The following is a 24,972-nucleotide window of genomic DNA, read 5'->3' on the forward strand; positions in this document are numbered from 1 at the left end:
TTAATTTGTCAGTTGTCACTGTCTGTTTGATATGTGCTTGGCATAACAGCAGGTTGTTGAAGCAGCCATTGGGTTGTAATTCAGTGTGAAAGATTTGGACTGGGGGTTGCTGAGACATGAGGAATACAAGTAGACAATGGTGTCTCTTCTCGCAGTCATTCCCCCATTGCCAGAATCTGCACTGATGATATTCAGTTCTGTTTTCTCCTTTTCATTATATGCAGATGAGTTGTGACTTTTCTTAGTGCATAAAAGCGGGTGATTGGATGGGGTTGAAGAACAACACATTTTCAGTGCGATACATCATGGTGGTGTAAAAAAATAAACATGCTTGAGAATGTCAAACTTCCCTTTATGGATTAGTTGCACAGTTTGAGCTTATCCCTGAATGCTCAGTCATGGTTATCCTAATCTCTCCTGGAACTTGATTGAACTAAGATATATAGTTGAGTGCCTGCCATCTCTGGGCTGATGGCAATTCACCATAAATCTCCAGATGTCACCGGTGGTATCATGAAGGAGATGAGACGTAGATCAACAGTTAAGGAACTGTCTCACAACTTCACGTTGTGAAAACAGAAAAGAATAAAACTGGTTAAACCACTCACCACCAGGCAGTTCAAAAGGTTATCGGGATCCACGCCACCAAAAGCTTGGGAGAGGTCCAGCTGACCCAGTACGGATGCATTTTGTAACCAGTTGCTTTCTATACTGACTCCAGTAATCAATGAAATGGAATTTATTTATTTATTGTATTATTTAATTTATATCCTGCCCCTCCCAACAAAGTCGGCCCAAGGCAGTTCACAAAAGATAAAAGGTAAAATACAAGAATCCGCATAAAAGCCCCTTAATTAATCCCCAATAAATAACAATACAATCTAAAAATTCCAACAGAACCAACATCCCTATCCCAGTCAGTAGATCACCAACCCCGATTGCATTCATACTCTGGCCCACCCAGGTAATCTCACACAGGCCTTCAACTAGATGAGACCTCCAGTCCGTAGAACTTTGGGACAGCTCTCCCCCCCCCCCCAGCCTCAACCAAAAGCATTACTGAAATAATGAAATTATCAGAAATAGAGGAGAAGTAAGGCTACCAATAGTTAACATTTTGTTGTAGCGATGACAGACAAGGCTATCCTATTTATGTACAACACTTTTGTCATAGCTTTAACAATTATTAAATGTAAAGAGGTTAGGATTAGGTATATTGTTGTCAGCCATTCAGTTGTGTCTGACTCTTGGGGGCTTTTCGCACGCCTTCAAAACCGCACAATGGTTGCCAATTGAAAACGCTACTGATTTGCCGTTATGCACAACGTCGTTGACAATCTGCCACACACCTGAAAACGATCTGCAAAAAGCGCTTCCTTGTAGCGCTTTCAGGGAAATCCCCAAAAGTGGATTCACCCTCCGGAAAGCGATACAGTCCTGCAACCAATCTGCAACACTAGCGAAAAAGACCTGTGCGTTAACATTGTTGCGGTTTCTACAAAGTCCCTCCCCCTGGCTCTCTCCTCTGATCTTCCGGCGAAGCGATCGCCATTTTTTTTTCTCCGAGCGAGCGGGGATAAACGCACCAGCGAGCCTCTGTTTAGAGGCTTCCCCGGCTTCAGTCCCTCCCCTTCAGTCACTAAGCACAAACAAGAATAAACGAATAAATGACAGCTCAAACACACAAGGCAGCTGGATGGGTCTCTCTGTTGCAACGAATCAACACAGATTCGTTGCAATGGGTCTGGTTTTTTTTTAAAAAAAACTTTCTAAAAGGGAAAGGGGCTGTTTGGGAGCATGCTAACGGCTGCCCATTGGCTGCTTGACGGCCAGGGGCGGGACGAGCTTGGCAAGAGCGCTTCCTTTCTAGCGATTTTTGCCGAGACCGGAAGCCTGTGGGAAACGCTACAAAACGCAACTGGATTCCACTACAAAGGCAGGTATGCATAACGACGAATTCCACTGTTTTAAATGGCGATTTTTCATTCAGCAACCAATTTGCTACAAAGATCCCGGTGCGAAAAGCCCCTTGGTGATCCTATGGCCCAGCTGTTGCCATAATCCCCGATCCTGCACCACCTCCATCAGCCATGCAGTGTTCTGGCCACTGTCCCTTTAGATCGCATCCAACCGCAGTGCCTTTTGTCAGCCTGTTTTCCTTTTTCCACTGACCAATCCTAGCATAACTGCTTACTCCATTTTGATCGCATGATATGGTCAAAGTAAGTGAGGTGGAGTTTCGTTATTTTGCCTACCAGTAATATATCAGATTTTATGTGCTGTATTATTTTTTTGTTTGCGACTTCTGCTGTCCCTGGTACCCACAGAAGCCTTCTCCAACCCCAGAATTCAAATGAATCCATTCTTCTCTTGTCCGATTTTTAGGTTTTGTGGCAGCAATAATTAGAAAATATGGCAGTTAGTATACAAAACTCTGAAGACTGTAAAATGAAAGTTTGTCATGCCCTGGTTTAGGGTTTAGATCACTGGAATTTTCCTGAATATAAATTACCTTTAGGAGATCTTTTTCTTCTCCCATTCCTGATATTGACTGGCATTCTACTTGCATCTTGAACATTTTATTCTGCTGAACAAAGTTTGAGTCTAGTGGCGCCTTTAAGACCAATGAGGTTTTAATCAAGATATAAGCTTTTGTGCGCATGCACACTTAATATCTGATGAAGTGTGCATGCACATGAAAGCTTATACCCTGAATAAAACATAGCTGTTTTTAAAGGTGCCACTAGACTCCAGCTTTGTTCTGCTGCTTCAAACCATCACAGCTACCCACCTTAATATAGTTTATTCTGCTCTCAGTCTTGTACAATATAAAATCTAGTTTTTTAAGCAACATATTGTAAACTCTCCAGTCAAAAGCAGACCTTCTAGGTGGTGTTTTAATAAGTGGATATCAAATGCCATCCAGAATATGGGTGTCCTCATTTCCAGGCTTCCTCTCTCTCCACATGCACCAAATTTTTAATGGGCCATATTTTGATTTATACTGCCAGGCTGTGAACTTGTAAGGTAAGGCAATTTGCTGTCAAAGCCTATGATTATGCTTCCTCATTATCTGGATTGAGTCAAAGTTCTACTCCTTGTAAGGTTAAATGAATTCAGAATTTATGGGGTTTTATGGTGTAATCATCATCCTTTCTTCAGGTGGTTACAATTTAGCTTCAGAGAAATAAAATGGAAAAACCCTCAAAATACTTTGTAACCTTTTGATTTATTGAACTGTGATGTAAATGTCTGGAAATGTTTATTTCTTTGTGATTCTCTGTCCTTATGGTTGCACAATAAGGGGCTGGATGAAGTGGAAAGGGATTTCTGTCAATGGAACTGACCTTCTGCCTTTGCAGAAAAATAGTATATTTTGGAATAATCGCCTTGCTGCCACCCAAAAAAACCTTTAATACAGCTCCACTTGATCTGAAGAAACATGCTTAGACCTTGGCAAAGATTGTGCATCATAACTGGCCTGTGTAGCTCCCCCCTCCCTCTTTGTACATGTAGCATAATTCCCATTTTCCTGAGTGTTTCCTTGCCTGCATTCCTTGTAACTTGATGATGCTGATGGGGAAATGGAAATTCTTAGTATAATGACATATACAAAAAGTGTAGCTACACTCTAAAATAATCCCAATTCTCATCAAGAACCAAATCCAAGGACATGTACAAATCACAGAAGTTATAATTTATGTAGTCTTAGAACTGGGCTGAGATAAGCCCCATTAAAATAGGTCCATCACAAACCTACCCTGGGCTTGTGTATTCTTAAATGTGTGCTATGCGTTTGTAATCATGTAAAAGCACATTCCTTTGTATGCCATCACTCCAATTACAAAACCCTGCCTGTCATGTAACCATTTCCTTGGGGTACCCTCTCAGTAAGTATAGATTCAAATAGGTAGCCGTGTTGGTCTGAAGTAGCACAATAAAATCAGAGTCCAGTAGCTCCTTTAAGACCAACAAAGATTTATTCAGGACATGAGCTTTCGAGTGCAAGCGCTCTTTGTCAGTAAGTACAAAGGGCAGAGCTTTCCAATTACTGTAGCTACCCCCACCCTGTGCATGCATGTTCTTATTGTGTGAGAGTGATCTAGGCTTCTGGGTGGAGTTGAATCACAGTCTGCTTTCTTAAACAGGAAATAAATGTTTTGGGGTATTTTTGCTGAAGATTTAGGTAGTACACATGCATGGAAAATAGCTATCAAGTCTACTGGTTACAGACCTAAGGAAAGTAATATGAAAACACATGTTTAGCTCTGTTACTCTGATGAACCATCTGGCTGTTGCAGAGCAAATAAACCCCAGCCCCCCCCCCCCTACTGCTCCCAAGGCTGGATCCCAGTGTCAGTGGCCTATTATGCACTCACAGCTAACTTATTTTCACAGAAGTCGAGTCAGTTGGGCTTTGTTTTGAATTCATTTTGCACCTGCATTCTGCACCTTCTCCCCCTTCTCTTCACTTGGGAATCAGCACAGATATTCTTCATACCAATGAGGAAAAACCAGATAGTGTCGCAGCACTGAAATGTCCCCTTTTTTGTGTGGCGCAATTGGTCTTACCAGAATGTTAGTGGTTCTCCACCCCTTCATCAGTGTAAAAGCTCCACTACTGATTCCATTGGGGGGGGAGGGGTTACAAGCAGGATGAGTCTATCTATATGAGTTTTTCACGAGCCTTGGATCACTGGAGAAAAAACATCACAGGCAGGAAAGCTTTAAAAGCTTGGCTAGAGGTAGTGTGCTTGTCTGCAGTTAAAAGTTTTAAAAGATGTTTGCCTCAGGAGCAGATGCTGAACAGGTGGCCAGAGAGGCAGCCCCAAGCCACCTCCTGCTTGCAGTGGCTCTGGAAAGACCCACCACCACTGCCCAGCCACCAGCACCACGTGAAAGCCCAACCTAAGGGTGGGCGGCTACCAAGTTGCCAGTGTAACACGTGCCCAGATGCTCACTTCTTTACTGCTGCCTGTTTGGTATCTTCCTGAGGGCATGGATCTTTTAAAGCTTTAGACTGTGCACACACAAACTACCTCTAGTCAAAGCTTTCCCAACCAATGATTTCCGCCCCCCTCCTGCAAATTAGTAATAAAGTCATATCACTAGACTGAACTCACTTGATTGCATTTGCCCTCTCTTCCCTTGCCACTCTCTTCCACTGGAGGTTAGAACCAGAGCACAGCTGGAAAGCAGGAGGGCAGGATAAGCTCATGCCTGGACAGACCAAGTGGAGCTGTGGGAGACCCCCAATCCTAATGGCTGTGGAGCTGCAACAAAGTTTTTAAAAAGTTTAAACACTGGCACAGTTTGAGCACCCTTCAACCTTAGGAGGAAGCCAGCCTCCACGCAATCGGTCCAGGCACAAGCTATTCCTGCCCTCCCACATTCCAGCTGCACTTCTGGGTGAGTTCAAAGGAGGCAGCAGACAGGCAGGCTGCCCTTGCACCACCACCACTCGATATTTCCAACCTCCGGTGGAAGCACAGCAAGGGAAGAGAGGGTGAATGCATTCAGGGGAAGGCTGCAGGGCTAGGCATCTGAGTCCTGGGTAAGGCATGTTATTGCATTTAAAAAAAATTATAACATTAAAACTTCATAGAAAATAAGGATTTCAGAATTGAGGGGGGATCAAATGCAACAAAATGTTGCTGGAAGGTGATAGGGAGTTTGTATCATGTGACAATGATTGGCAAGCAAGAAAACAAAAGTGCCGAAAAGTTCTGATTTCTGGTCTATCGTACAAGGCAAGATGGGGGTGAAGCGGGCCAAAGGCTCCTCGTGCAGTCGTGGGGAAAATCAGGGCAGTTAGCCCCAGACCAAACACCAGGCAGCAGTGCAGCATAATGCCTCCCGTGTGGTAGATCTCTTGGTGATCCAGCAGCTCTCCTTCCTACATTTGCTTAGGATTTTGCCAGTCAGGAGAAAGTTCCAATAGTCAAGGCTTCTACTGCTTCCATGAAACTGACCCAGATCATCTTTACAGCCAGGATGTGTGAAATGTGGCAATATCTTGACTATACTCCCAGAGCAAATCAAAATGACTTTTATTTATTTTTCAAATGAATCCATACTGAAGCGTGATGTATAGTCGTTTTCAAATTATATTATTCAAATAAAAGCACAAGTAACATTGCAGCAGTGTATCGTGGGACTAGTCAATCAAAATACCTACTTATTGGTCCACCATTCCCACTGGGGAATAGTTTATCAGCACTGGGATCTGAAAAGCTAGGCCAAGCCTGAAGCCTCCACTTTAAAACCTGCCAACTCCTCCCCGTTACTCAAAGCCCTTTCAAATCTCTTCATGTTATAACTTTCTAGAAGTATTCAATGCCCTGTGCCTGATAGACAATAAATCTCCAAGTTTATCCCTTGTATATAAAATTGTATAGGAACTGCCATCTGAAATGAAAACATGTGTTGTTTATTGATTTAGTTTATGAGGTAGTCAAGTTGGATGCATCTCAGAAGTCTTTTTTGAATGTATTCTGCAAAGCTGTTTTCGTGGCAGCTCATACTATGCAGCTCTATGTTGCCATCTTCCAGATTCTTCAGCTCTAGCAAGCCTCTGGCAAAACTGGGATGCAGAGAACGTATGACCATATTGTGCATGCGGGTTCTGAAACTGGCGGAAGATGCTGCAACCACTCCCAGCTACAGGATCCCTTGCTCCAAGTCAGGAACCATTGATTCAAGTTCCAAGGGACAAACAGGGGTCAAATTCCACACATTTCACCACACCTGTTCCACAACTATGGTAAAATCCTCCTTATCATGGCAGAATGATAAAGATAACAACATTATCTCCAGGTGACAGAATTCATCCTGGGACAGGTGTTTATGGGCTCTGTGTTACTGGAATCCCAACACATGTGCAAATACTTTAACCAGATGCAAACACTGAAACCTAAATTAAAAGGCAGAACTACTGATCAGAATAGTGGAGGACCAGAGATCAAACTGAAAAGGAATCAAAGAAAGGGACACAGACTGAGATAGAAGTTCAGGTTTCAGATGGTTGAGACCCAATAAACACCAATGAACAAAACTGGCTTCCTTATCAAAGCCCCTTCGTGGCTGGAAAAAAGTTCTGCTCTCTCCCACTCCTGCTGCTGAAAGATTATAAATAGGCAGTGAAGGGCAGAATTGTTTTAGATGTTATGATTTTGAATTATTGTAGACTATATCTTGTGTGATGTAAGCTGTTGTGAGTCTGTAGAGAAAGGGTGGGTGACAAATAAAATAATTCAAAATAAAAGGAGAAAGAATAAAAAGACAGACAAATATGCAGAGATGGCTTAATTATGCTCAAACACCAGTCAGATTGACTCACATTCTACTTACCAGCCATGATGATCATTTGGCATCTCTATTACATTGGTTTCTCATGGGATTAGATGGCCTGCTTGCAGGATCAGTGGCCCCCATTCCTCTGCTGCCACCACCTCCAATTTTAAAGGCACAGGAAAAGGGAAAAATAGGTTTGAAATTTATTGTCTAGGTCTGCCTTCAGGGTTTGCCCACGGACTCACCTAGCATCAAGATCATTTTTTGTGATCATTGCTCAAAGAGATGTACCATCTGGATATTTCAACATGTGCCCTGTCTTTTCTTCTTTCCCTGTTCTAAGTCCCCTTCATCCTCCTTGTCAATATGTACATACATTTAAGATGAATATGAAATTACATTATACTCGTTTACAAAGAGATTTAGAAGCAACATTCATCCTCATAAGTATCTTGTTTAAAGGGCTCTTATTTTTACAAGATGTGTTTGTTCACAAAAGTCTAAAATATCTTTGAAATCAAGAAAATTAACTATACAGTAGTGGAAAACTATAACTATACAGTAGTGGGAAAATGCCAGTCAGGAAAACATGTTTTGTACATTTTGAGCTGTACTTATAACTTATTGTCAAATATGAGATTTCTCTTAGAATGTTTGCCATGTCATTTTGTCCTCCAGAAACAACACTGTTCCATATAGATTACATAGGTACCAAATAATGATACATTCACAGTGATTCCAGTGATTCCAGTTTAAGCCCTAAGGCTACAAACTCTGAATTGGGAAATTCTTGGAGTGTTAAGATCAGGGACTTCAGCAGGAATATAACTCCTTAGACCCTACCCTCCAAAGAAGCCATTTCCCCCCCAGGGGAATTGTTCTCTGTAGTCTAGAGATAAAGTTACAAGGATAGGACTACCAGTCTGGAGATGGCGTTGAGAAAGAGAAAGGACCAGGCCATGTCATTGATGTCACACAGGAAGTCAACTTATCATGTCAGCAACTTCTGAGTGACACTGAGCAAAAACTATATGGTAAAAACTGATGCCACTTCTGTGTGACATGCCAACATGGCCTGGGCCTTGTTTGTTCTACTTGTAAGTGCCCGCATCAGAAGAAGAAGAAGAGTTGGTGCTTATATGCCACTTTTCTCTACCCGAAGGAGGCTCAAAGCGGCTTACAGTCACCTTCTCTTTCCTCTCCCCACAACAGACACCCTGTGAGGTGAGTGAGGCTGAGAGAGCCCTGATATCACTGCTCGGTCAGAACAGTTTTTATCAGTGCTGTGGTGAGCCCAAGGTCACCCAGCTGGCTGCATGTGGGGGAGCGCAGAATCGAATCCGGCTTGCCAGATTAGATTCTGCACTCCCCCACATGCAGCCAGCTGGGTGACTTTGGGCTCACCATGGCACTGATAAAGGTGTAAACTGCATGGAGCTTTAATTCCAATCCCAGGTCGATTCAGTCCCTGCTGTCTACACAGAATGCGATTTCCGTTTTGAATTTGGGTGATTTAAATTTTCCTTCTTCAGCAAGAAGGATTGATCTGGAGTGACCCTACCTTTATTGTGTGATATCTTATAGTGCTTTTATGCTCAATATTTTAAGATTCGAATTGAGAAAGCAGGCTGTTTTGAATCTGGGCTTTGCTTCATGGTAGAGAACCCCTGATTGGCCAAACTGCTCATGTGACAAGTTTGCTTTAAAGGAGAAGCCCCTAATTATTCTCAACTTTTTTTCTCCCTCCTTCGATCCTCTCCCCCCCCCTCTAAGAAAAGAAAGAAAGAGGCTTGGCTCCCCCCCTTCTGAACTACTTTAACCACGTGCAGAACACTTTCCTGTTTCAAGGGGGGGGGGGAAGACCCGAGTTCAAATCGATCTGAATTCAACAGGATTGACAGTGGAATAAACAAAGTAAGTGCAGACTCTGCCAAAACCTGTTCTGATCCGTGGCTGGGGTCAAGGCCTGTCAACAGGGGACTCCTGCCTCCACTGAAGGATCTGCCAACCTTATCTGGAGATCACTTGTAATTCTGAGAGATCTCCAGACCATACCCAGGTCTTAGGAACCTGAACCCGTTGATTTCAGTGGATTTAGACTGGAATAACTCTGGATAGAATTACAATATCAGCCACTTAGGTGAATACTTTTTGCTAGGAAGCTCAATAACACACTCCTCATGAATCTTGCATTCATTCTAAAGACCTGATTCTAAAGACCTGGTTCCAGGTTTTTGTAGGCCCTGAATGAGAGACTCTAGAAGGGGCTCCACTCTCACTTTGAGTCCATATTGGGAAGAAAGACAGGGTATAAATGAAGTAAATAAATATCTCAAAAGAACACTGAAAGGTAGGTTAGAAAATCTATAGAAACTGTGTCAAGTCTACATAGTGAGTTTTGATTAAGGCTGAGTGATTAAAAATTTAAAACATAGACTTTAAAGTCCATGTCTAACAGTATGATCAAGTGGTTCTCACTAATTACTTTTCAATTCCAATATAGCACATGCTGTAGGTAAAACAGTTCAAAAGCTGGTAATTACTTGACAATGATTTGTTATGTTATCGAAAATGATGTGATTGCCTCATGCTTTGTTCACACTTAGGATTTTAAAATTAGAATTCATGGATCATGCTTGTCGTTAAAAAGAATAAACAGAAGTAATGGAACATTCCCTACTTACTAAGGTTAAAAGTCACATCTAGATTGTGAATTTTATTTTAAAAATTCATTTCTTTCTTGACTGCATCTTAGAACTGCAGTTTAACATGACCTCAGAATGTAATCTCAGATTCCGATAACTGTAGAAGTAGAAAGTGTCAGAAAATCTTAGACTTTTTTGTGCCCAAGTCTTGGAACTTCACCAATTAGAATCAAGCTGTCTCAGCTCAGTGTTAACTTTTCTAAGGCAGAGGTACCTGAATTCCTGACCTTTACCATCACAAACTAAACATGCCAAGTCCCAGAGATGAATGAAGGTGTCTGGGAGAAGCAGAAGTGTTCTGTGCCTGAAATGACTGGTCCCAGAGTCAAGTGACAGCCCCTGGGTGTGCAGAAAGTCTTCTGGGCCTATAATGATAGCCCCCAGAGTAGGGTGACAAGGATAAATGTTTGGGACCTGAAATGAAGGTCTCACAGTAGAATGATGAGTCCTGTAATTGAAATTGTGCTCTGCATCTGTAACCACAAACCTGAAGAGTGGAATGAAATCACTAAAGCAGGCTTTCTCAACCAGGGTTTTGTGAAACCCTGGGGTTTCTTGACCACTCTGGAAGGGTTTCCTGAATTAATGGGAATTAATTAATTATTTTTTTTCAAAATTTAAAATATATTTATCAAGTGATATGACCATATATAAGAGCCTCTTGTGGCACAGAATGGTAAGGCAGCAGACATGCAGTCTGAAGCTCTGCCCATGAGGCTAGGCGTTCAATCCCAGCAGCCGGCTCAAGGTTGACTCAGCCTTCCATCCTTCTAGGGTCGGTAAAAATAGTACCCAGCTTGCTGGGGGGGGGGGGTAAACTGTAATGACTGGGAAAGGCACTGGCAAACCACCCCGTATTGAGTCTGCCATGAAAACGCTAGAGGGCATCACCCCAAGGGTCAGACATGACCCGGTGCTTGCACAGGGGATACCTTTACCTTATGACCATATATGGTAATCTCAACCTGCCCTCACCCCCAAATGGCCGATGATGGGCCTGGAGGAGGCAAGAAGGGAAGGGGCCCCAGGTGGACATATACCCAACTAAGCTTCCCATACATATTCTGCAGGATTGTGCCATTCTTGGGTTTCTCAAAGGCTGAAGAATGTTTCAGGGGGTTCTCAATGGTAAAATAGTTGAGAAACTCTGAACTAAAAAGTGGAATCATATCACTAAGAGGTGATATGATAGCCATCTTCAAGTATTTGAAGGGCTGCCACATAGAGGATGGAGCAGAGTTGTTTTCTGTTGCCCCAGAGATTCAGATCAGAACCCATGAGATGAAATACATACATTTCAGCTAAATATCCAGAAGAAATTCCTGACAGAGTGGTCCCTCAGTGGAACCTGATTCCTCAGGAGGAGGTGGGTCCTCCTTCCTCAGAAGTTTTTAAACAGAAGCTAGATAGCTATTTCACAGAAATGTTGACTCTGCGAATTTAAGTTGATTGTAAGTGGAGAGGCAGAAGGGATTGTTTCCATGCTTGGCTCTTGTGGCTGTTTCTTGCCACAAGAAGGGTAATTTTTATCACCATTTTGGGGGGTCAGGAGGCAAATTTCCTCCAGCCCAGACTGGCCAGGGATTCTGTTTTTCGAGGGTCGAGGGCATCATCTGGGCATGGAAATGGGGTCACTGTGGGTGGGCAAGTAGTTGTGAGTTCTGCATGGGGTTGGATTAGATGACCCTGGAGGTCCCTTCCAATTTTATGATTCTCTGATTCTCATAAGCAGAATACATTTAGGAACCAGAAATGAAGGCAGAATGCAATTTTTAAAAGCCTTTCCCTAAAGATCCTAGGTGTATATTTTAGTACTGCAACCTATTTTTTTCTTTTAGGGTTTAATTTTTTTGGCTATGCTTTGTTTTACTATTAAATCAGAAGCTTCTGTAAAGAAGACTGACGGAGGATAATCCCATATTCTGCTATATACTGTGTCCTTTTAAAAAAACCTGTCAACTCAGCAACTAGTGCAGCTGGGAGCTTGTCATACATTTTAAAATGTGTAGACATGTTGCTAACGGGATTGGATGTTGAAATTGTACAATAAGACTGACTGGCGCTTGCTATGGGATAAATGTCGCTAATTTCCTCTGTGTTAAGTGGTGTTTTGTCTCGTGTGTCAAAAGCAGCTAATCAAACCCCACTTTGCAGCACGGCATTACACATTGATTGCCCAGAGGCTTCCAGCTCCGAAGCTAAGGAGAGTTGCTATGGGAATCAAGAGGGCACTTGGAGACGGGATCTGAGGGTTGGCTTTCTCCCGTCCGTGGCTGCTGGAGTCACAGGAATGAGAAACTAAAAGGTGGTGGCAGGAAGGCACAGGAAGATGCAGGCAGGCATATTAGAGGAGGCACTGTCATAGCTTCAGTCCGTGACATGGAGGAGAGCAAAGACATGCATGCATCAGGCTCTGCTGGCTCTGCTTAGGCTGCCTGTCTGGCTCTTTCTCCGACTGTAGAACTGATCTAAGAAAACTACAGTTAAGGTCTATCCTGCAGCCAGTCTGGGAAAAGATGGGATCCAGCTCATCAACATACCGGCTCAAGAGTGTTTACCTGGATACTGGTGGAAGAATTCAAAAGGTACTTTTTTATTGTTTATTACACACTAGCGTGTTAATCCAGTGGTATTTGGGGTAAATGGTGTTCCCTGTCCAGCATCCCCCCCCTTCTGTATTGTGAACTATGACTGCATCTGTGAAGCTGTTTTGAACAACCTATATGTTCTCATTCCCGCACAGTCTTCTGTTTGGCAAATGACTATGGAGAATGGCAACAGAACTCAGGGAGAGGGATTTAGCATACCTGTATGACTTTTCATTTATGAGCTCGGACAACTGCTGTGTGCTTGGCTGTAGAGGTGAGCGTAAAGTTCCCTAGGAGTTTGGGAGAGTCACGTTGTCAGTTTTCCCTGCCAGTCGTTCTGAGTGAAAATGATACACATGCTGAAAGATGCAGACACTTTAAATGACTTAATCACTCAGGAAGCACGGAAGGCTTCACAATACTACATTTCTGGTAGTGTCTGCTAATATTTGCAAGGTGCCCTGTAGTTATAGGGAGCAATAAACTTCTATCATAACTTCTTGGAGCATGGTGTGTCCTCAGTGATGGGTAGAAAAACACAGGGGTCACTTTCATTACAATTTCAAAAGGGCAGGCAATCAAATAGGAATTTTACACAGGCTTCTAGGCTCTTAAAATGTGTTTGTATTGAGTGAAGAAGGGCGGTCTGACTGGATGTGACTTTTAAAATCCAAACAGTTCCATCTTTTGAGGAGCGTATATTCTGAGTCATTAGGTCCCAGTGTTCTTTTGTCCCTTTTGAAAAGTAGGAACTGCAACTTGTTTATTCACCCACTTTCCTGACTACAAAGGGGTTGTCTGACTGCTAATGTGCCACATTAAGGTTTTTTTCCAGATGTATTTGTAATTAATTTTAAGCACTGAAGTAGTGTTAGACTTGGACCAGCTCCAAGCATCTTATGTTCCCTCTGCCATATAATAGAAATGCTTTGAGTTACTTTTGCTGAGAGAGAATAGCCTTCCAGTTGGGGAAGGGAGGGAGTGCAAAGCCTTTCAACACAGCAGTGAGGAAACACTGGAAATAAACTAAAACATGTGCTGAGGCATTCAAAATGGGAGAGTTTGGGGGCAGTGATCTAGTGTGTATTAATTATTTTCCAGCACTCAGTACATAACAATGATAATACCATGGGTTCCATGCAAAACAAGACTGTGGCAATGGCATATCCGTGATGATCCATAGGTATTCTTGCAATAATTGGGTATTGCAAGAGATGAAATTGTATTTTCAAAGGGAATGCCTAAGAAAAGGGAATGCCTAAGAAACAGCAGCATTATCTTGATAAATCCCATCAGAATTCCCTGCAAAGAACTAAGCCCTTGAGCTTCCCTTTACAAACACAATATTATCTAGAAAGGCCTATGGGCTTTAGAGTCGTGATACTATGTTGATTATTATTAACAAACTTTTCTTCTTACCTCATTTCAGCTATGATAGCTACTGTGGTGTGGCTAAAGTAGTGGACTAGTATTGGAAATAATCAGGTTTGAATCCCTACTCTGCCACAGTGAAGCTTTCTGGGTGACCTTGGGTCATTCATTCTCAGCCTAACCTACCTCACAATAGTTGTGAGGACAAAATGGAGAGGATAATGCTCTAAGCTGCTTTAGGTCTCCATGGAGGAGAAAGGTGAGGTATAAATGTGTTGAGCATTTTGTACTAAATATGGCTCTAGGTCCCTCCAGAAAATAGAGCTGCAGAGTAACAAGAGTGTTATTACTGATTACCTTTTGTGGATGAGACACAGATCCAGACGTACAGCACTTTCAGGTTTAAAAGGAATAACCTTTACTGGAAAGATTACACATGAAAATAGATCATATTAATCTGTTTCAATCTCCTTGCTGAAGCAGTGCACAAATGCTTAAAATAGCTATAAAGAAAACACATTACAAATCCCTATGGCTAGGCTGCAAGCAGGACTATATACTCATACGTCAGCAGATGGAGAGAGCTGAGAGCTTAATGAAAGCAGAGGACCCTTCTCTTCCTGAAGAAAGATAAGTGGACGGTGGCCTGACAAAAACAATGCGAAGCCATAAGGGGTAGAAAATCCAAAGAACATGGCTTGAAATTTTGACTGCTATCCCAGCAGTGACCACTGGATGTCTCTAGTGAGCACACTGGTACACCTTAGCAGTTTAACAACCCTCAGGGTTGAGTTCACCAAATTATTTGCTGATTGAAATTCCAACAAAATGAAGAAAATCTGAGATAAAGCAAAAGTGCTGTCTAAGATGTGTTATGGAATGCAAGCTATTCAATTTGGCAGTCTCAGAACATTAGAACTTGCTCAATCTAAATTCTTAAGAGCATTATTTGATACCCTGAGAGAGATCCATAATGTGATCCTGAGACGGGAAGCAGGCCTGCTTATTGTAGACTTTGTATTGTGGCTTCATACACTATATTGAAGCACAAAATGAGTTGGTGGCTTTAGCCCCCTTCTATACGAATTTAAAATCAGATTTGAGCATGACTCCTGCATCATATCATGATAAAATCATTTCAGAAATTAAGATGGGCATTTTCTAGGGCTAGATTTAATGCCTTCACCTTGACAGTTTTACAGGGTAGATTTTCCAGCATCCCCATGCTCCTGAGGCATTGTCTTTGTTCAGATACAGTTGATACAATCACCCATATTCTATTATTTTGTCTGCTGTTGAAGAGAGGAAAGTGTTACTCATGCCCTTCCTAATGCATTTCATTCCTTTTGAGGCCCATAGGAACAAAATGGAATCTACTGAGGACAGATTGGAGCCACACAGACAGTCAGCAGGTAGCAAGCAATAGAAACAGCAGGCTGATTGTAGTTGGGGAAAGCCAGCTGGAAAAGGTTAATGTCAGGGCAAAGGGTTAGCAGGACCAGATAGCTCTGAAGAAGATAACTTGTTTCAGCAAGTGCCAAGGTCTTTTTATGTTATTGAAGATCTGAGTATCAAGCCCTGACTCTCCTTGGTGATCTTTATACTTGATGGAAATGTCCTGGAGCTGGAATGCTTTGCTTTCCTTCTTCTGGAAATCAATTGGTGGTGTAATACTAATACTTGATAAAGTCTTATGAAGTTGTTCCAGCAGTAATACCTCTGTTGCCATTAGCTCTTTATCAATAACATAAACAGGTACCTGGACATTATTAATAGAAAAGAGCAAGGACACCTTAAAGACTAACAACATTTGTAGCAGGGTATGAGCTTTTGTGAGTTTCTGCTTCATTCTAACATGGCTACCCATCATGGACGTTATCAGACAGCAAGGTCCTGGATTACATCTTCTTACACATTTACTGCACATGGTGAATTTGATAATTCTCTTGTCTCCTCCATTTTCCTGAAGGATATGTTACAAAAATGTTCTAAGAACTTAATGCCACATCTCTTACTTTGTACAAAATGTTATATTTACAGTTAATAGATCCTTCCCACTGCACTTTCTAAATTAATTTCCTCCCAGATCTGCCAGGGAGAAAAAACATGCACAACAAATCTGGTTTTGTCTCTAAAGAGCACTCATATTGCTGAAGAAACTTGGAAAGGGAATAGTTGTTTTAAAAGACATGGCAAACAAAGGCTTGCGGAACAGACAGCACCCATTTCATTTATTAGTGATTAAATTCTGTCTGCCTGGTGTACAGCAGGGGAAAAATCCTGAGAGGAGCAGGTTTAGATTCCATCTCCTATAATCAGGGTTCATTGATAGGTAAAACAGGAGGTAATTTTCTCTCTGTACAATATATAATTTGCAGAATTCAGTCCTTCATCTTTCTAGGCAAATGGTCTCTGGAGGGCACTCATTAAGAGAATTTTAAGCTTTAGCTTGACCCCATAGTAAGGTAAAATCCTCTTTGTACCATTATCCCATATATTTGAAAGGATTTCTTTTCAAATGGCAAAACTAGATAATACTTCAGTGCACTATAATGGAAGTTGGCATAGATTGTACACAGGGGAGGATTAAACCTGAGAGATATTATATACAAACACAACAGGACTTCATAGATCCAATTAGAAAATTGTTCACCTGACAATTAAAATGGTATAGTCCAATTCACTATAGAAGAGAAAATGTTGAATATATATGTCACGTGTTATATGGGCTACTTGAAGTTAGTCCACAGGTCTTTTGGAATAGATCTGGAAAGAGAAGATGGCCATAAAGCCATCTCTGCTCTAACAGGGTCAGTATCTGAATAAGTGGCCACAAACCAGCCTCTAAAGTTCAGACACAACATGGTCCAGCCAGAAATTATTAACAAATACGATGTTTGCAAATCTTTGTTATCTAAAGAAGTGAGCATCTGGAAAGCTCACCTGAATGATTGAGAATGTAAATTATGCCAACCTCCTGTCAATGGGTGGGACAAAGAGAAAAGTTTCCTTCTTCCCTGCTCTTGGATCAGATAATATTGGGTAGGAGCTGGAGAATACGTCAGTTGAATATGTTCAGTCAACTTCTACATCATGGGGTCAGAAGATGTATGCAGCAGGTTGTGTCCTTGCGTTGAACTCAAGACAACCAATGTTTTTATGAACAGAAGGTTATTAAGTTTATTATATATAAATGATAGTCTTGTCTGAGAGTGTTGCACACCCTGAATGGTGTCATAGATCAAAGCTATCCATGCTGCAATCTGTAACAAAATGTTTATTCTGATGTCTCAAGGGAAGAGTACAGCAAGTCAAGTGTTTTCTCTGCACGAATATATCTTGCAGTATTTCAGCCAATTCATAGGTATCACACAAGTACTATTTGTTGTGACCTTTTGGACATGTTCATCTCTACCTGGAGTGCTTGGGGTAGAAGCTTGTTTAAACCTCCCTGGTTTTTCATCAGAGGCCATTTTGCAATTTATAATCTCTTCAGTTTGTATTCTCAGTTGTCCCCAGGTTAGTAAACTAAGTCTTTTGCTAGACTTTAAAAGTTTCACCCATCCTTTTGTTACAGATTGCAGCATGGATAGCTTTGATCTATGATACCATTCAGGGTGTGGCAACACTCTCAGACAAGACTGTCATTTATATATAATAAACGTAATAACCTTCTGTTCATAAATAGCTACTCATTCCAAGTTTCAGGAGTGCTATTGTGACTGCATAATACTAAAAGCCTTCAATGGAATCAATGACCTATTTTCACAATTGGTCGGAATATTATTTCTACACCAGCAAGGTACAGTTGTATAATTGTGTTCTCTCTGGATGGCTGTGTGTGTGTTATTCCTAGCTTGCCTTTTGAGAGGTAGTCAAAGAAGATTCACACTTCTATCCAACTGGTTTCAAAAAATATCTAGTCACATCAAAATGCAGATGGGGAAAGCACTACAGTAGGGATAGGTTTGTCTAGATGAGTGTTCCCATATATAGTTGGATGTGCTTCCAGTTTGCAGCCCCAGAACCTGTAAATTCTATAACAATCCTGAATACCGAAAGGGATTAACATCTGCCCCCACCCTAAGGCATAGAACTTGATCGGTCCATTGAGCTTCAGGGGGTGGCCCGGGGGTGGAGGGTTGAGGATTTTTCCTTTTTGTCATTGTTTTATTGAGATTTTATCCACTGTGAGCCAGCTGATTCAGGAGCAGGGGGTAACAAATCTATCTATCTAATAATAATAAAATTAAGTGATTTGCATGCAGAAGCAGCTGAGCTGGAGTGCTGTAATGTGTACACCCATATCTTGGGTTTGCTTGGGTCTTGTCTGAAAAATCCTACAACACAGTTTTAAAATATCAGGTCTGATTTTATTTAGGATTTTGGCACTCTTAGAGATTCATCCAAAGAACAGAGGTAGTAGTAAGTTAAATATGGGAGGAAAGCTAACTAAGGTGTTTAAGAAGAGAAGTTAATAAAACACAGATGCCATAATATACTTGAGGAGCATAGATTTCTGATACATATACCAATGAGGTAGCCTTAGCTCTTCTTCTCAGAAGTAATGCATCCCGCATTACAGCCCCAGATTTCTGGTCACTTTATGATAGAATGTCACACCTAATGGGGACAAACTGGGATAGCCAAAAGGCTAAATAGTATTGTCAGTCTCACAAGGCTGTAAAACCAGAATAACTGGAATGGGATAGAGTCTCAAAGGGGAAATCGTAAATTCTCAGAGCGCAAGGAAGAATTGCTCTTATGTTCTCTTCTCCTTGTCCATTCTTCAAACAGACACAAGCCAAGAAGGAATAACACTTTACTTTAGGACTCCATCTTGTCCATGTGGTGAGAAGTCACAGCCCTAAGAACTAAAGTCATGAAGTATTTGTAAATGCTGCAAGAATTATTAGCATATCATATTTATGTATTGACTAGTAAATAAGCCCGCTGCAGTCAAAATGCAGTGGGCGCTAGCAGGGCACGCCATGAGGGCGGCGGGGCTGTGCGGGCCTGCTTAGCAAGGCCGGGGTCGTCCTGTCGGGCGGGTGCGTACCTGTTTTGTTGGCAGCAGGCTGGATTCGCCGCGGGTGGCGTCGCAGGAGCTGGGCGATGTCCCTGTGGCGGCTTGGCTTCTGTGGCGGCGGGTGCTGGCTGGCGGGGGAGGGGTGAAGTGTTGGTGGCAGCGTTAGGCCGCCGGCCAGGGAGCACCCGGCAGCCGCACGTAGCACCAAAATTGTGAAGATCGGATTGGTTTTCCCCATGCTAGCTGGTAGTGAAGCTACCAGTGAAGTGGGAGATGTGGCAACTAGGTAGATCTTTAAAACGGCAATGTTGATACATAATGCTTAGATGTACAAATCCATCTTAACAGAAGATACTCACAGATTTATTGGTGACAGCCATTACTAACTGGTGAGAGTTTTGGTATTACCCTTCTAAGAGTAAGGGAAAGAAGCAGTATAACTGAGAACAGATGACAGTAACAGGCTCTCACTTGTGAGCTTTAGGACTTGTGCAATGGGAGACAGTAAAAGGGTGAGTAAGAGGGTGTGTGACGGTGATGGCGATATTACCACGCCCCCTGCCAGCAAACAGACAAAGATAGACAATTTTATTATGGCAGGTAGCATCTCAAAATATACTGTTTCAACCTCAAACCTTAAACCGATTTTCTCCACTGGAAAATTGTATCACCGAGACTCAGTGTGATGAGGAAAGAAAAGAGGGAGATGATTCAACTGCTTGGCTGTTAGAAGGTCAGGCTGAAGCCAATTGTAGAACCTCCAATAACATCCTAAGGGAACTCTCACATCTGACTGCCAAAACCGTGAATGCCTTATTTGAAAGAATATAGCATATTGAGGATAAGATTGACAATATGTCACAATTGCTTGCACAACACTTCGGCCCTAACCCAGGCTTCAGTTGGAAATTAAATACTTAATTTTGACAAGAAGCTATTTGTTACAAATAAGGGAGAATCTAAAAAGGCTAGCATCTGCAGTCTTTGGAGGAGAGTCTAAATTACCAACTTAAGCTCCTGCCATGCAAAGTTTGTCTGGTGGTATGCAAATATGTAGACCATCTCATTCCTTGGAGAACAAAACAACTGGTGATATATCATCTAAGTACTATCCTCAGTGTGAATACTTCTTCACTTGACTTAGTTCATGTAGAGCCTCTCTACAATTCGAATCAAACGCAAAGAATCTTGCTTGAATTTCATAGTTCCAAGTTTCCTACCCTACTACTTTATAAAAAGTTATTTCTTCGCTCTAAAGGGAATTTCCCAGTTTGCATTTTTGAAAACACAATTTTATAACCTTTATTGCTGAAACAGCATACTAATCCCTTGAGGGAACTGGGTAGTCCCTCTGAAGAACCATCAACAGATGCTCACCAGCAAGACTTGATACAGTGGACAGATCTACCCACTCAATCCTTCTTGAACCTGAAAACAAAATAGAAGAAGACCTATTGAACTCCTACTCTGATCTTCCACCTACAGAGCAAAAAGAGATCACCACCAGATTGGAACATCTAAGGCTTTTGAGCACTTCAAAAGGCATACACTCACAAGGCTCAGAACTTCCTCATCAAAACAGTGTACTGCCAGCAAGTATATCTGGGTCATTTCAACCACTGATCCCAACCTCAATTTTAACAAGTAGTGGGAAGCAAAACAACTCCACTACCAGCAGCAATTGGGAGATCTTAGAGAGCACTCTGCCCTGTGAAAAATCAAAAAAAAAAAAAAAAAGAGGAACACACTACACTTGCACCATTATGTAATGTGTAATCCTGGATCTGGAGGGAGACCTGAATAAGATCACAAATGATCCCTGACAATGAAAGTGTTTATTCTGGAATCTTGGAGGGTGGAAGAACACCCAATTTTCTAAAGTTTTTGCAAATTCATGACATTATTTTCCTGCAGGAAACAGGATTACCTTTCTATTCAGGGCTCCGAGGCCTTCTCAGTCCCAGCAACAAAGATACATACAAAGGGACATGGGCGTAGAGACCTGGTTACCTTTGTTTCAGTTGATTTAAAGGTTGATGTTTTAATCTTAGAAAATAGTCACTATCCAAATTCTTATATTATAATGGGTGGTGATTTCAATGCAAGAATAGGCTCTGGGGCAGTTGATGTAAGAGGGAATAAGAGTACCCATGCCTATTTCTTGGATTGGTCTTCAAAGGACAGGATTGTCAACAAATTTGGCCTCAAACTTCTAAAATTGCTCTCTTTGGCCAATCTATACAATTTGCATGGTACCAGATTGGATATATCAGGAGGTGCTTATACTTACCTATCAACTTATCGAGCTAGCACGATTGATTACATCACAATTTCATCTGACTTACTTAACTTAGTAGCCAAGTTTGAGGTTGTTGATAGCTTATTAAGTGACCACTGCCCACTGAGACTAACACTTAAAACTACTGGCAGTAACTTCTTGAAACCAGTTTCTGAACTAGCAAGTGTCACCTTACCATGTTCTAGGAGAGCGGTCCGCAGCCTTTTTCGTGTTGTGGACCGCTGCCAAGGGGTGGGGGGAGAGGGTGACCCAGGGCCCTGCGCACGCGCAGTAGCCCCCGCGCAAACACACATGCGCAGACCTGCCGCACATGCACGTTTGTGCCCGACAGGGCCACAAACGCGCACACGCAGCAGTTTCGCGCATGTGTGTGTGCGCGGGCCTGGCCTGCCGCCTCACTGAAACCTAACAGGTGATTGCGCCATCTATCAGATTTTGACCAGGGGAATGCAGTTTAACCGATTTCCCTGCTTCCGCTACAAAGAGGCAGATGGCGCAAAACTGGGACTGGAGGTTGATGGTGTCATCTGAAACCATGATTTTAAAGCGACAGCATCTGGTAATGATTTCGCTGAAATTCCCTTGTACGAAATGGCCCTCAGGATTGTCATACCCATTTACAAAAAAGGGGACAAATCAGCTCCAGGTAACTACAGGCCTATTAGTCTGTTGGATATAGCAGCAAAACTGTACAGCAAGTACTTACTGATTAAGCTAGAGAACAGAGGACACCACCACAGGGTTTTTATGACATCCTATTCCTGAGGGAATGGGGCTTGTGAGTCCATTCCTTCACAGCAGAGGTCTCCCCTAAAAGTGGCAAGTGTTCTCCAAACTATTTACAATCTATCTATATATTACATTTATATGCCACCCTCCCCTAAAACTCAGTGTGGTTTACATAAAACTTAATGGAACAGGGAACGGTATAGATAAATTAATAGATAAAAACGGTAACAATACAGTAAATAACAACAGAAACATATAACAGAACAGTAGAATAATGGTGAGAACAGTCATTCAAACTACAGCATACTGGTGGCCGAATTAAGTGATAATTTTCATGGGGGGAGGCTCAGGGGCCCAGTGGAAAGTGTTGGTTCTGGTCGACCTCAACCAAATGCCTGGTGGAGGGGCTCCCTTTTGCAGACCCCGTGGAATTGTTCTAGTTTTGTTAGGCCCCTGATCTCCTCTGGGAGCTCATTCCACCAGGACAGGACAGAGAAAGCTCTGGCCCTGGTTGAGGTCAAGGGAGCTTCCTTGGGGCCAGGGATCACCAGGCAGTTGGAGGTAGCAGAGCATAAAGTTCTTTGAGGAGTGTAGGCAGAAAGGCAGTCCCCGAGGTACACTGGGCCCAAGCCACGTATGACCTTATAGGTGATTACCAGAATCTTAAGTCGGATCTGGAATTTGACTGGAAGCCAGTGTAGTTGTTGAAGAATGGGCGGGATATGGGACCTCCCTGGTGTTGATGTGAGGACCCTGGCCGCTGCATTCTGGACCAGCTGTAGTTTCCAGCTCAAGGTTAAGGGCAGGCCTGCGTAAAGTGAGTTGCAGAAGTCCAGCCTAGAGGTGACCATCATGTGGATCACTGTGGCTAAGTGTTCCAGGGCCAAGTAGGGCACTAGTAGTTTGGCTTGGTGGAGGTGATAGGATGCCAGTCACACTACTTTCGTTACTTGAACCTCCATCGAGAGGGGGGCATCAAGAATCACACCCAGGTTCCCAGTGGAGTGAGCCACTGATAGCTGCACTCCGTCCAGGTTGAATAGGCACACTTCCTCACTTGGGCCCTTCTTACCTAGCCATAGGACCTCCGTCTTTGAAGGGTTGAGCTTCAGATGACTCTGCTTGAGCCACGTTTCAAGCAGCTAGCAAATGTTTCTGGGGCAAAGTCTGTGTGGCCATCCAACAAGAGGAAGAGCTGAATGTCATTAGCATAGCTAGAAGCTCATGGTTGACTATGTTGAAAACTGCTGAAAGATCTAGTAACATGAGCAGCACCAACCTGCCCCTGTCCCACTGGCAACAGAGGTCATCCATCTGGGCAGCTAGCGCTGCTTCCAAAAATGCTGACAGTTGGCCTGCAACAGCCCTTTCAGGCATCTTCCCCTGAAACACTAAGTTTGGAGTGGATTAAAGTTTTAGAAAATCTGCAGATAGTTAAAGAAGAGTCATTCCCACACATTTCTCCTCTGTTCCAGCAGCATGCAAGAACTGCTTGGAATGGATTGCTAAATAGCCATGAGTTAGCCAAACCAAAATATTCCTACAGGAGCTGCTGAGATCAGACCTGGCCAGAAGTGATGACTAGGGCAGGTGTATGAGCATCCTGCATCACTGCTATCACAGCCAATGCACCACTGTCAGCATTACTAGAAATCAACTTAACTTGTTCCCTCCAGGACAAGGTTGAGGCCTACCTACTTAAGAATGTTCCTAACATGTTAAAATTCAGTCCATCTCCCTTCCCAGGCCCATTGCTACTCCAGTCTGCCTGTTAAACCAGCAGAATAATCACCTCTGGCTGACCAGCAGGAACAGAGTTGAGGGAAGCTGTGGAGTGCAGAGCCTTTATTCCCACATGATCTTCCCTGGCAGGGTAAATCAGGCACTGTCCTCTGGTGCTACAAGGTCTAGGGCAGAAAAAAGAAACAGGACTACCAACAAGCCAGGGAGGGAAATTATCTGTCCCTTAACAGAGGCTTAATTTGTGGAAATGAGCAACTGAAGCTTTCCCCACCATGGCAATAAATAACATCACTTGATAAATAACAGTCAATTAAGCCTCTATTAAAGAGATGGGACGTTTTTCCCCTGTGGGCAGTTGACAATCCTAATTCAAGGAAACCAGCCTGGAAAATTAAGGCCAAATCCACTGCAGTATATAATAGGAGCTTATCCCTGTTTCTGTGCATCAGAGACAAATATACCTTTTAAAGGAAGCAATTACTCATTCCCTTAAAAACGTATTTAATGTGAAAAGCAAAATCATTGCTCCCTAACTAGTTTTTATATAATCAGCATGGTGATTTTGCTCTTATTAATCTGGATGTTTGTTTCTTTTACTTTTTATTCAGATTGATCCTAAGGCCATGCCAAGTGATTACCTGGAATCATTATCAGGGCAACCACTGTGCTATCAAGGGGAGCAAAGTCGTTCTCAAAGAACCCCTTGTTCTTTTATCATCAGTGTTTAGCTGCTTCAGCATGTTTAAGAGACATCTCCACCAAACAAATAGGACAAACCCAACAGCAGGAAAACACTTAGAACCTCAGGGCATTTCCGCACATTGGTAAAAATAGCATTATGCCAGCTGAATGGCATAGCACTAAGCATTATCGTGCCTCCAAGCCCCTCCCCACCTTTTTGCTGTCTCGCTTTCATCTGCCACCTTTTTGTGCTTCTCACCCTCCTTAGGTGCTGCTGGAAGTGGCAGAAGAGAACAATATGCTTTACAAGCAACGCTCTTCTGCCTGTCAATCAATCCAGGTATCCAATCTGCTTTCTCCTGCAATGCCTGCTAAAGGTCCTGCAATGCCTGCTAATTTTTATATTAAATTCATAGTTCTCCATTTAAATGCCTATGCATATATTTCTGGAAACATGCCACACTTATTTGGTCTTGCTATCTGAAGCACAGTAATAGGGAAGGGAGGCATGTAAGCTCATCATCCCTGCAAGGT

General features: G+C 42.5%; 1 protein-coding gene across 2 annotated transcripts in view; it reads left to right on the plus strand.

Moving 5' to 3' along the window:
- The first annotated feature begins 12,188 nt into the window (after positions 1 to 12,188).
- PDE9A (phosphodiesterase 9A) overlaps positions 12,189 to 24,972 on the plus strand; it is a 94,277-nt gene continuing 81,493 nt past the window's right edge. The window contains exon 1 of one of the 2 annotated variants that reach the window (XM_077342791.1): positions 12,189 to 12,583. In XM_077342791.1, the coding sequence (XP_077198906.1) occupies positions 12,515 to 12,583 (69 nt within the window). In that variant the 5' untranslated portion in view covers positions 12,189 to 12,514. Of the gene's footprint in view, positions 12,584 to 24,713; positions 24,779 to 24,972 lie in introns of those variants that run through there. The other variant, XM_077342792.1, reaches the window with a different exon arrangement.

This window comes from Paroedura picta, chromosome 6 (genome assembly GCF_049243985.1).
Source record: "Paroedura picta isolate Pp20150507F chromosome 6, Ppicta_v3.0, whole genome shotgun sequence".
NCBI classification, from domain to species: domain Eukaryota; kingdom Metazoa; phylum Chordata; class Lepidosauria; order Squamata; family Gekkonidae; genus Paroedura; species Paroedura picta.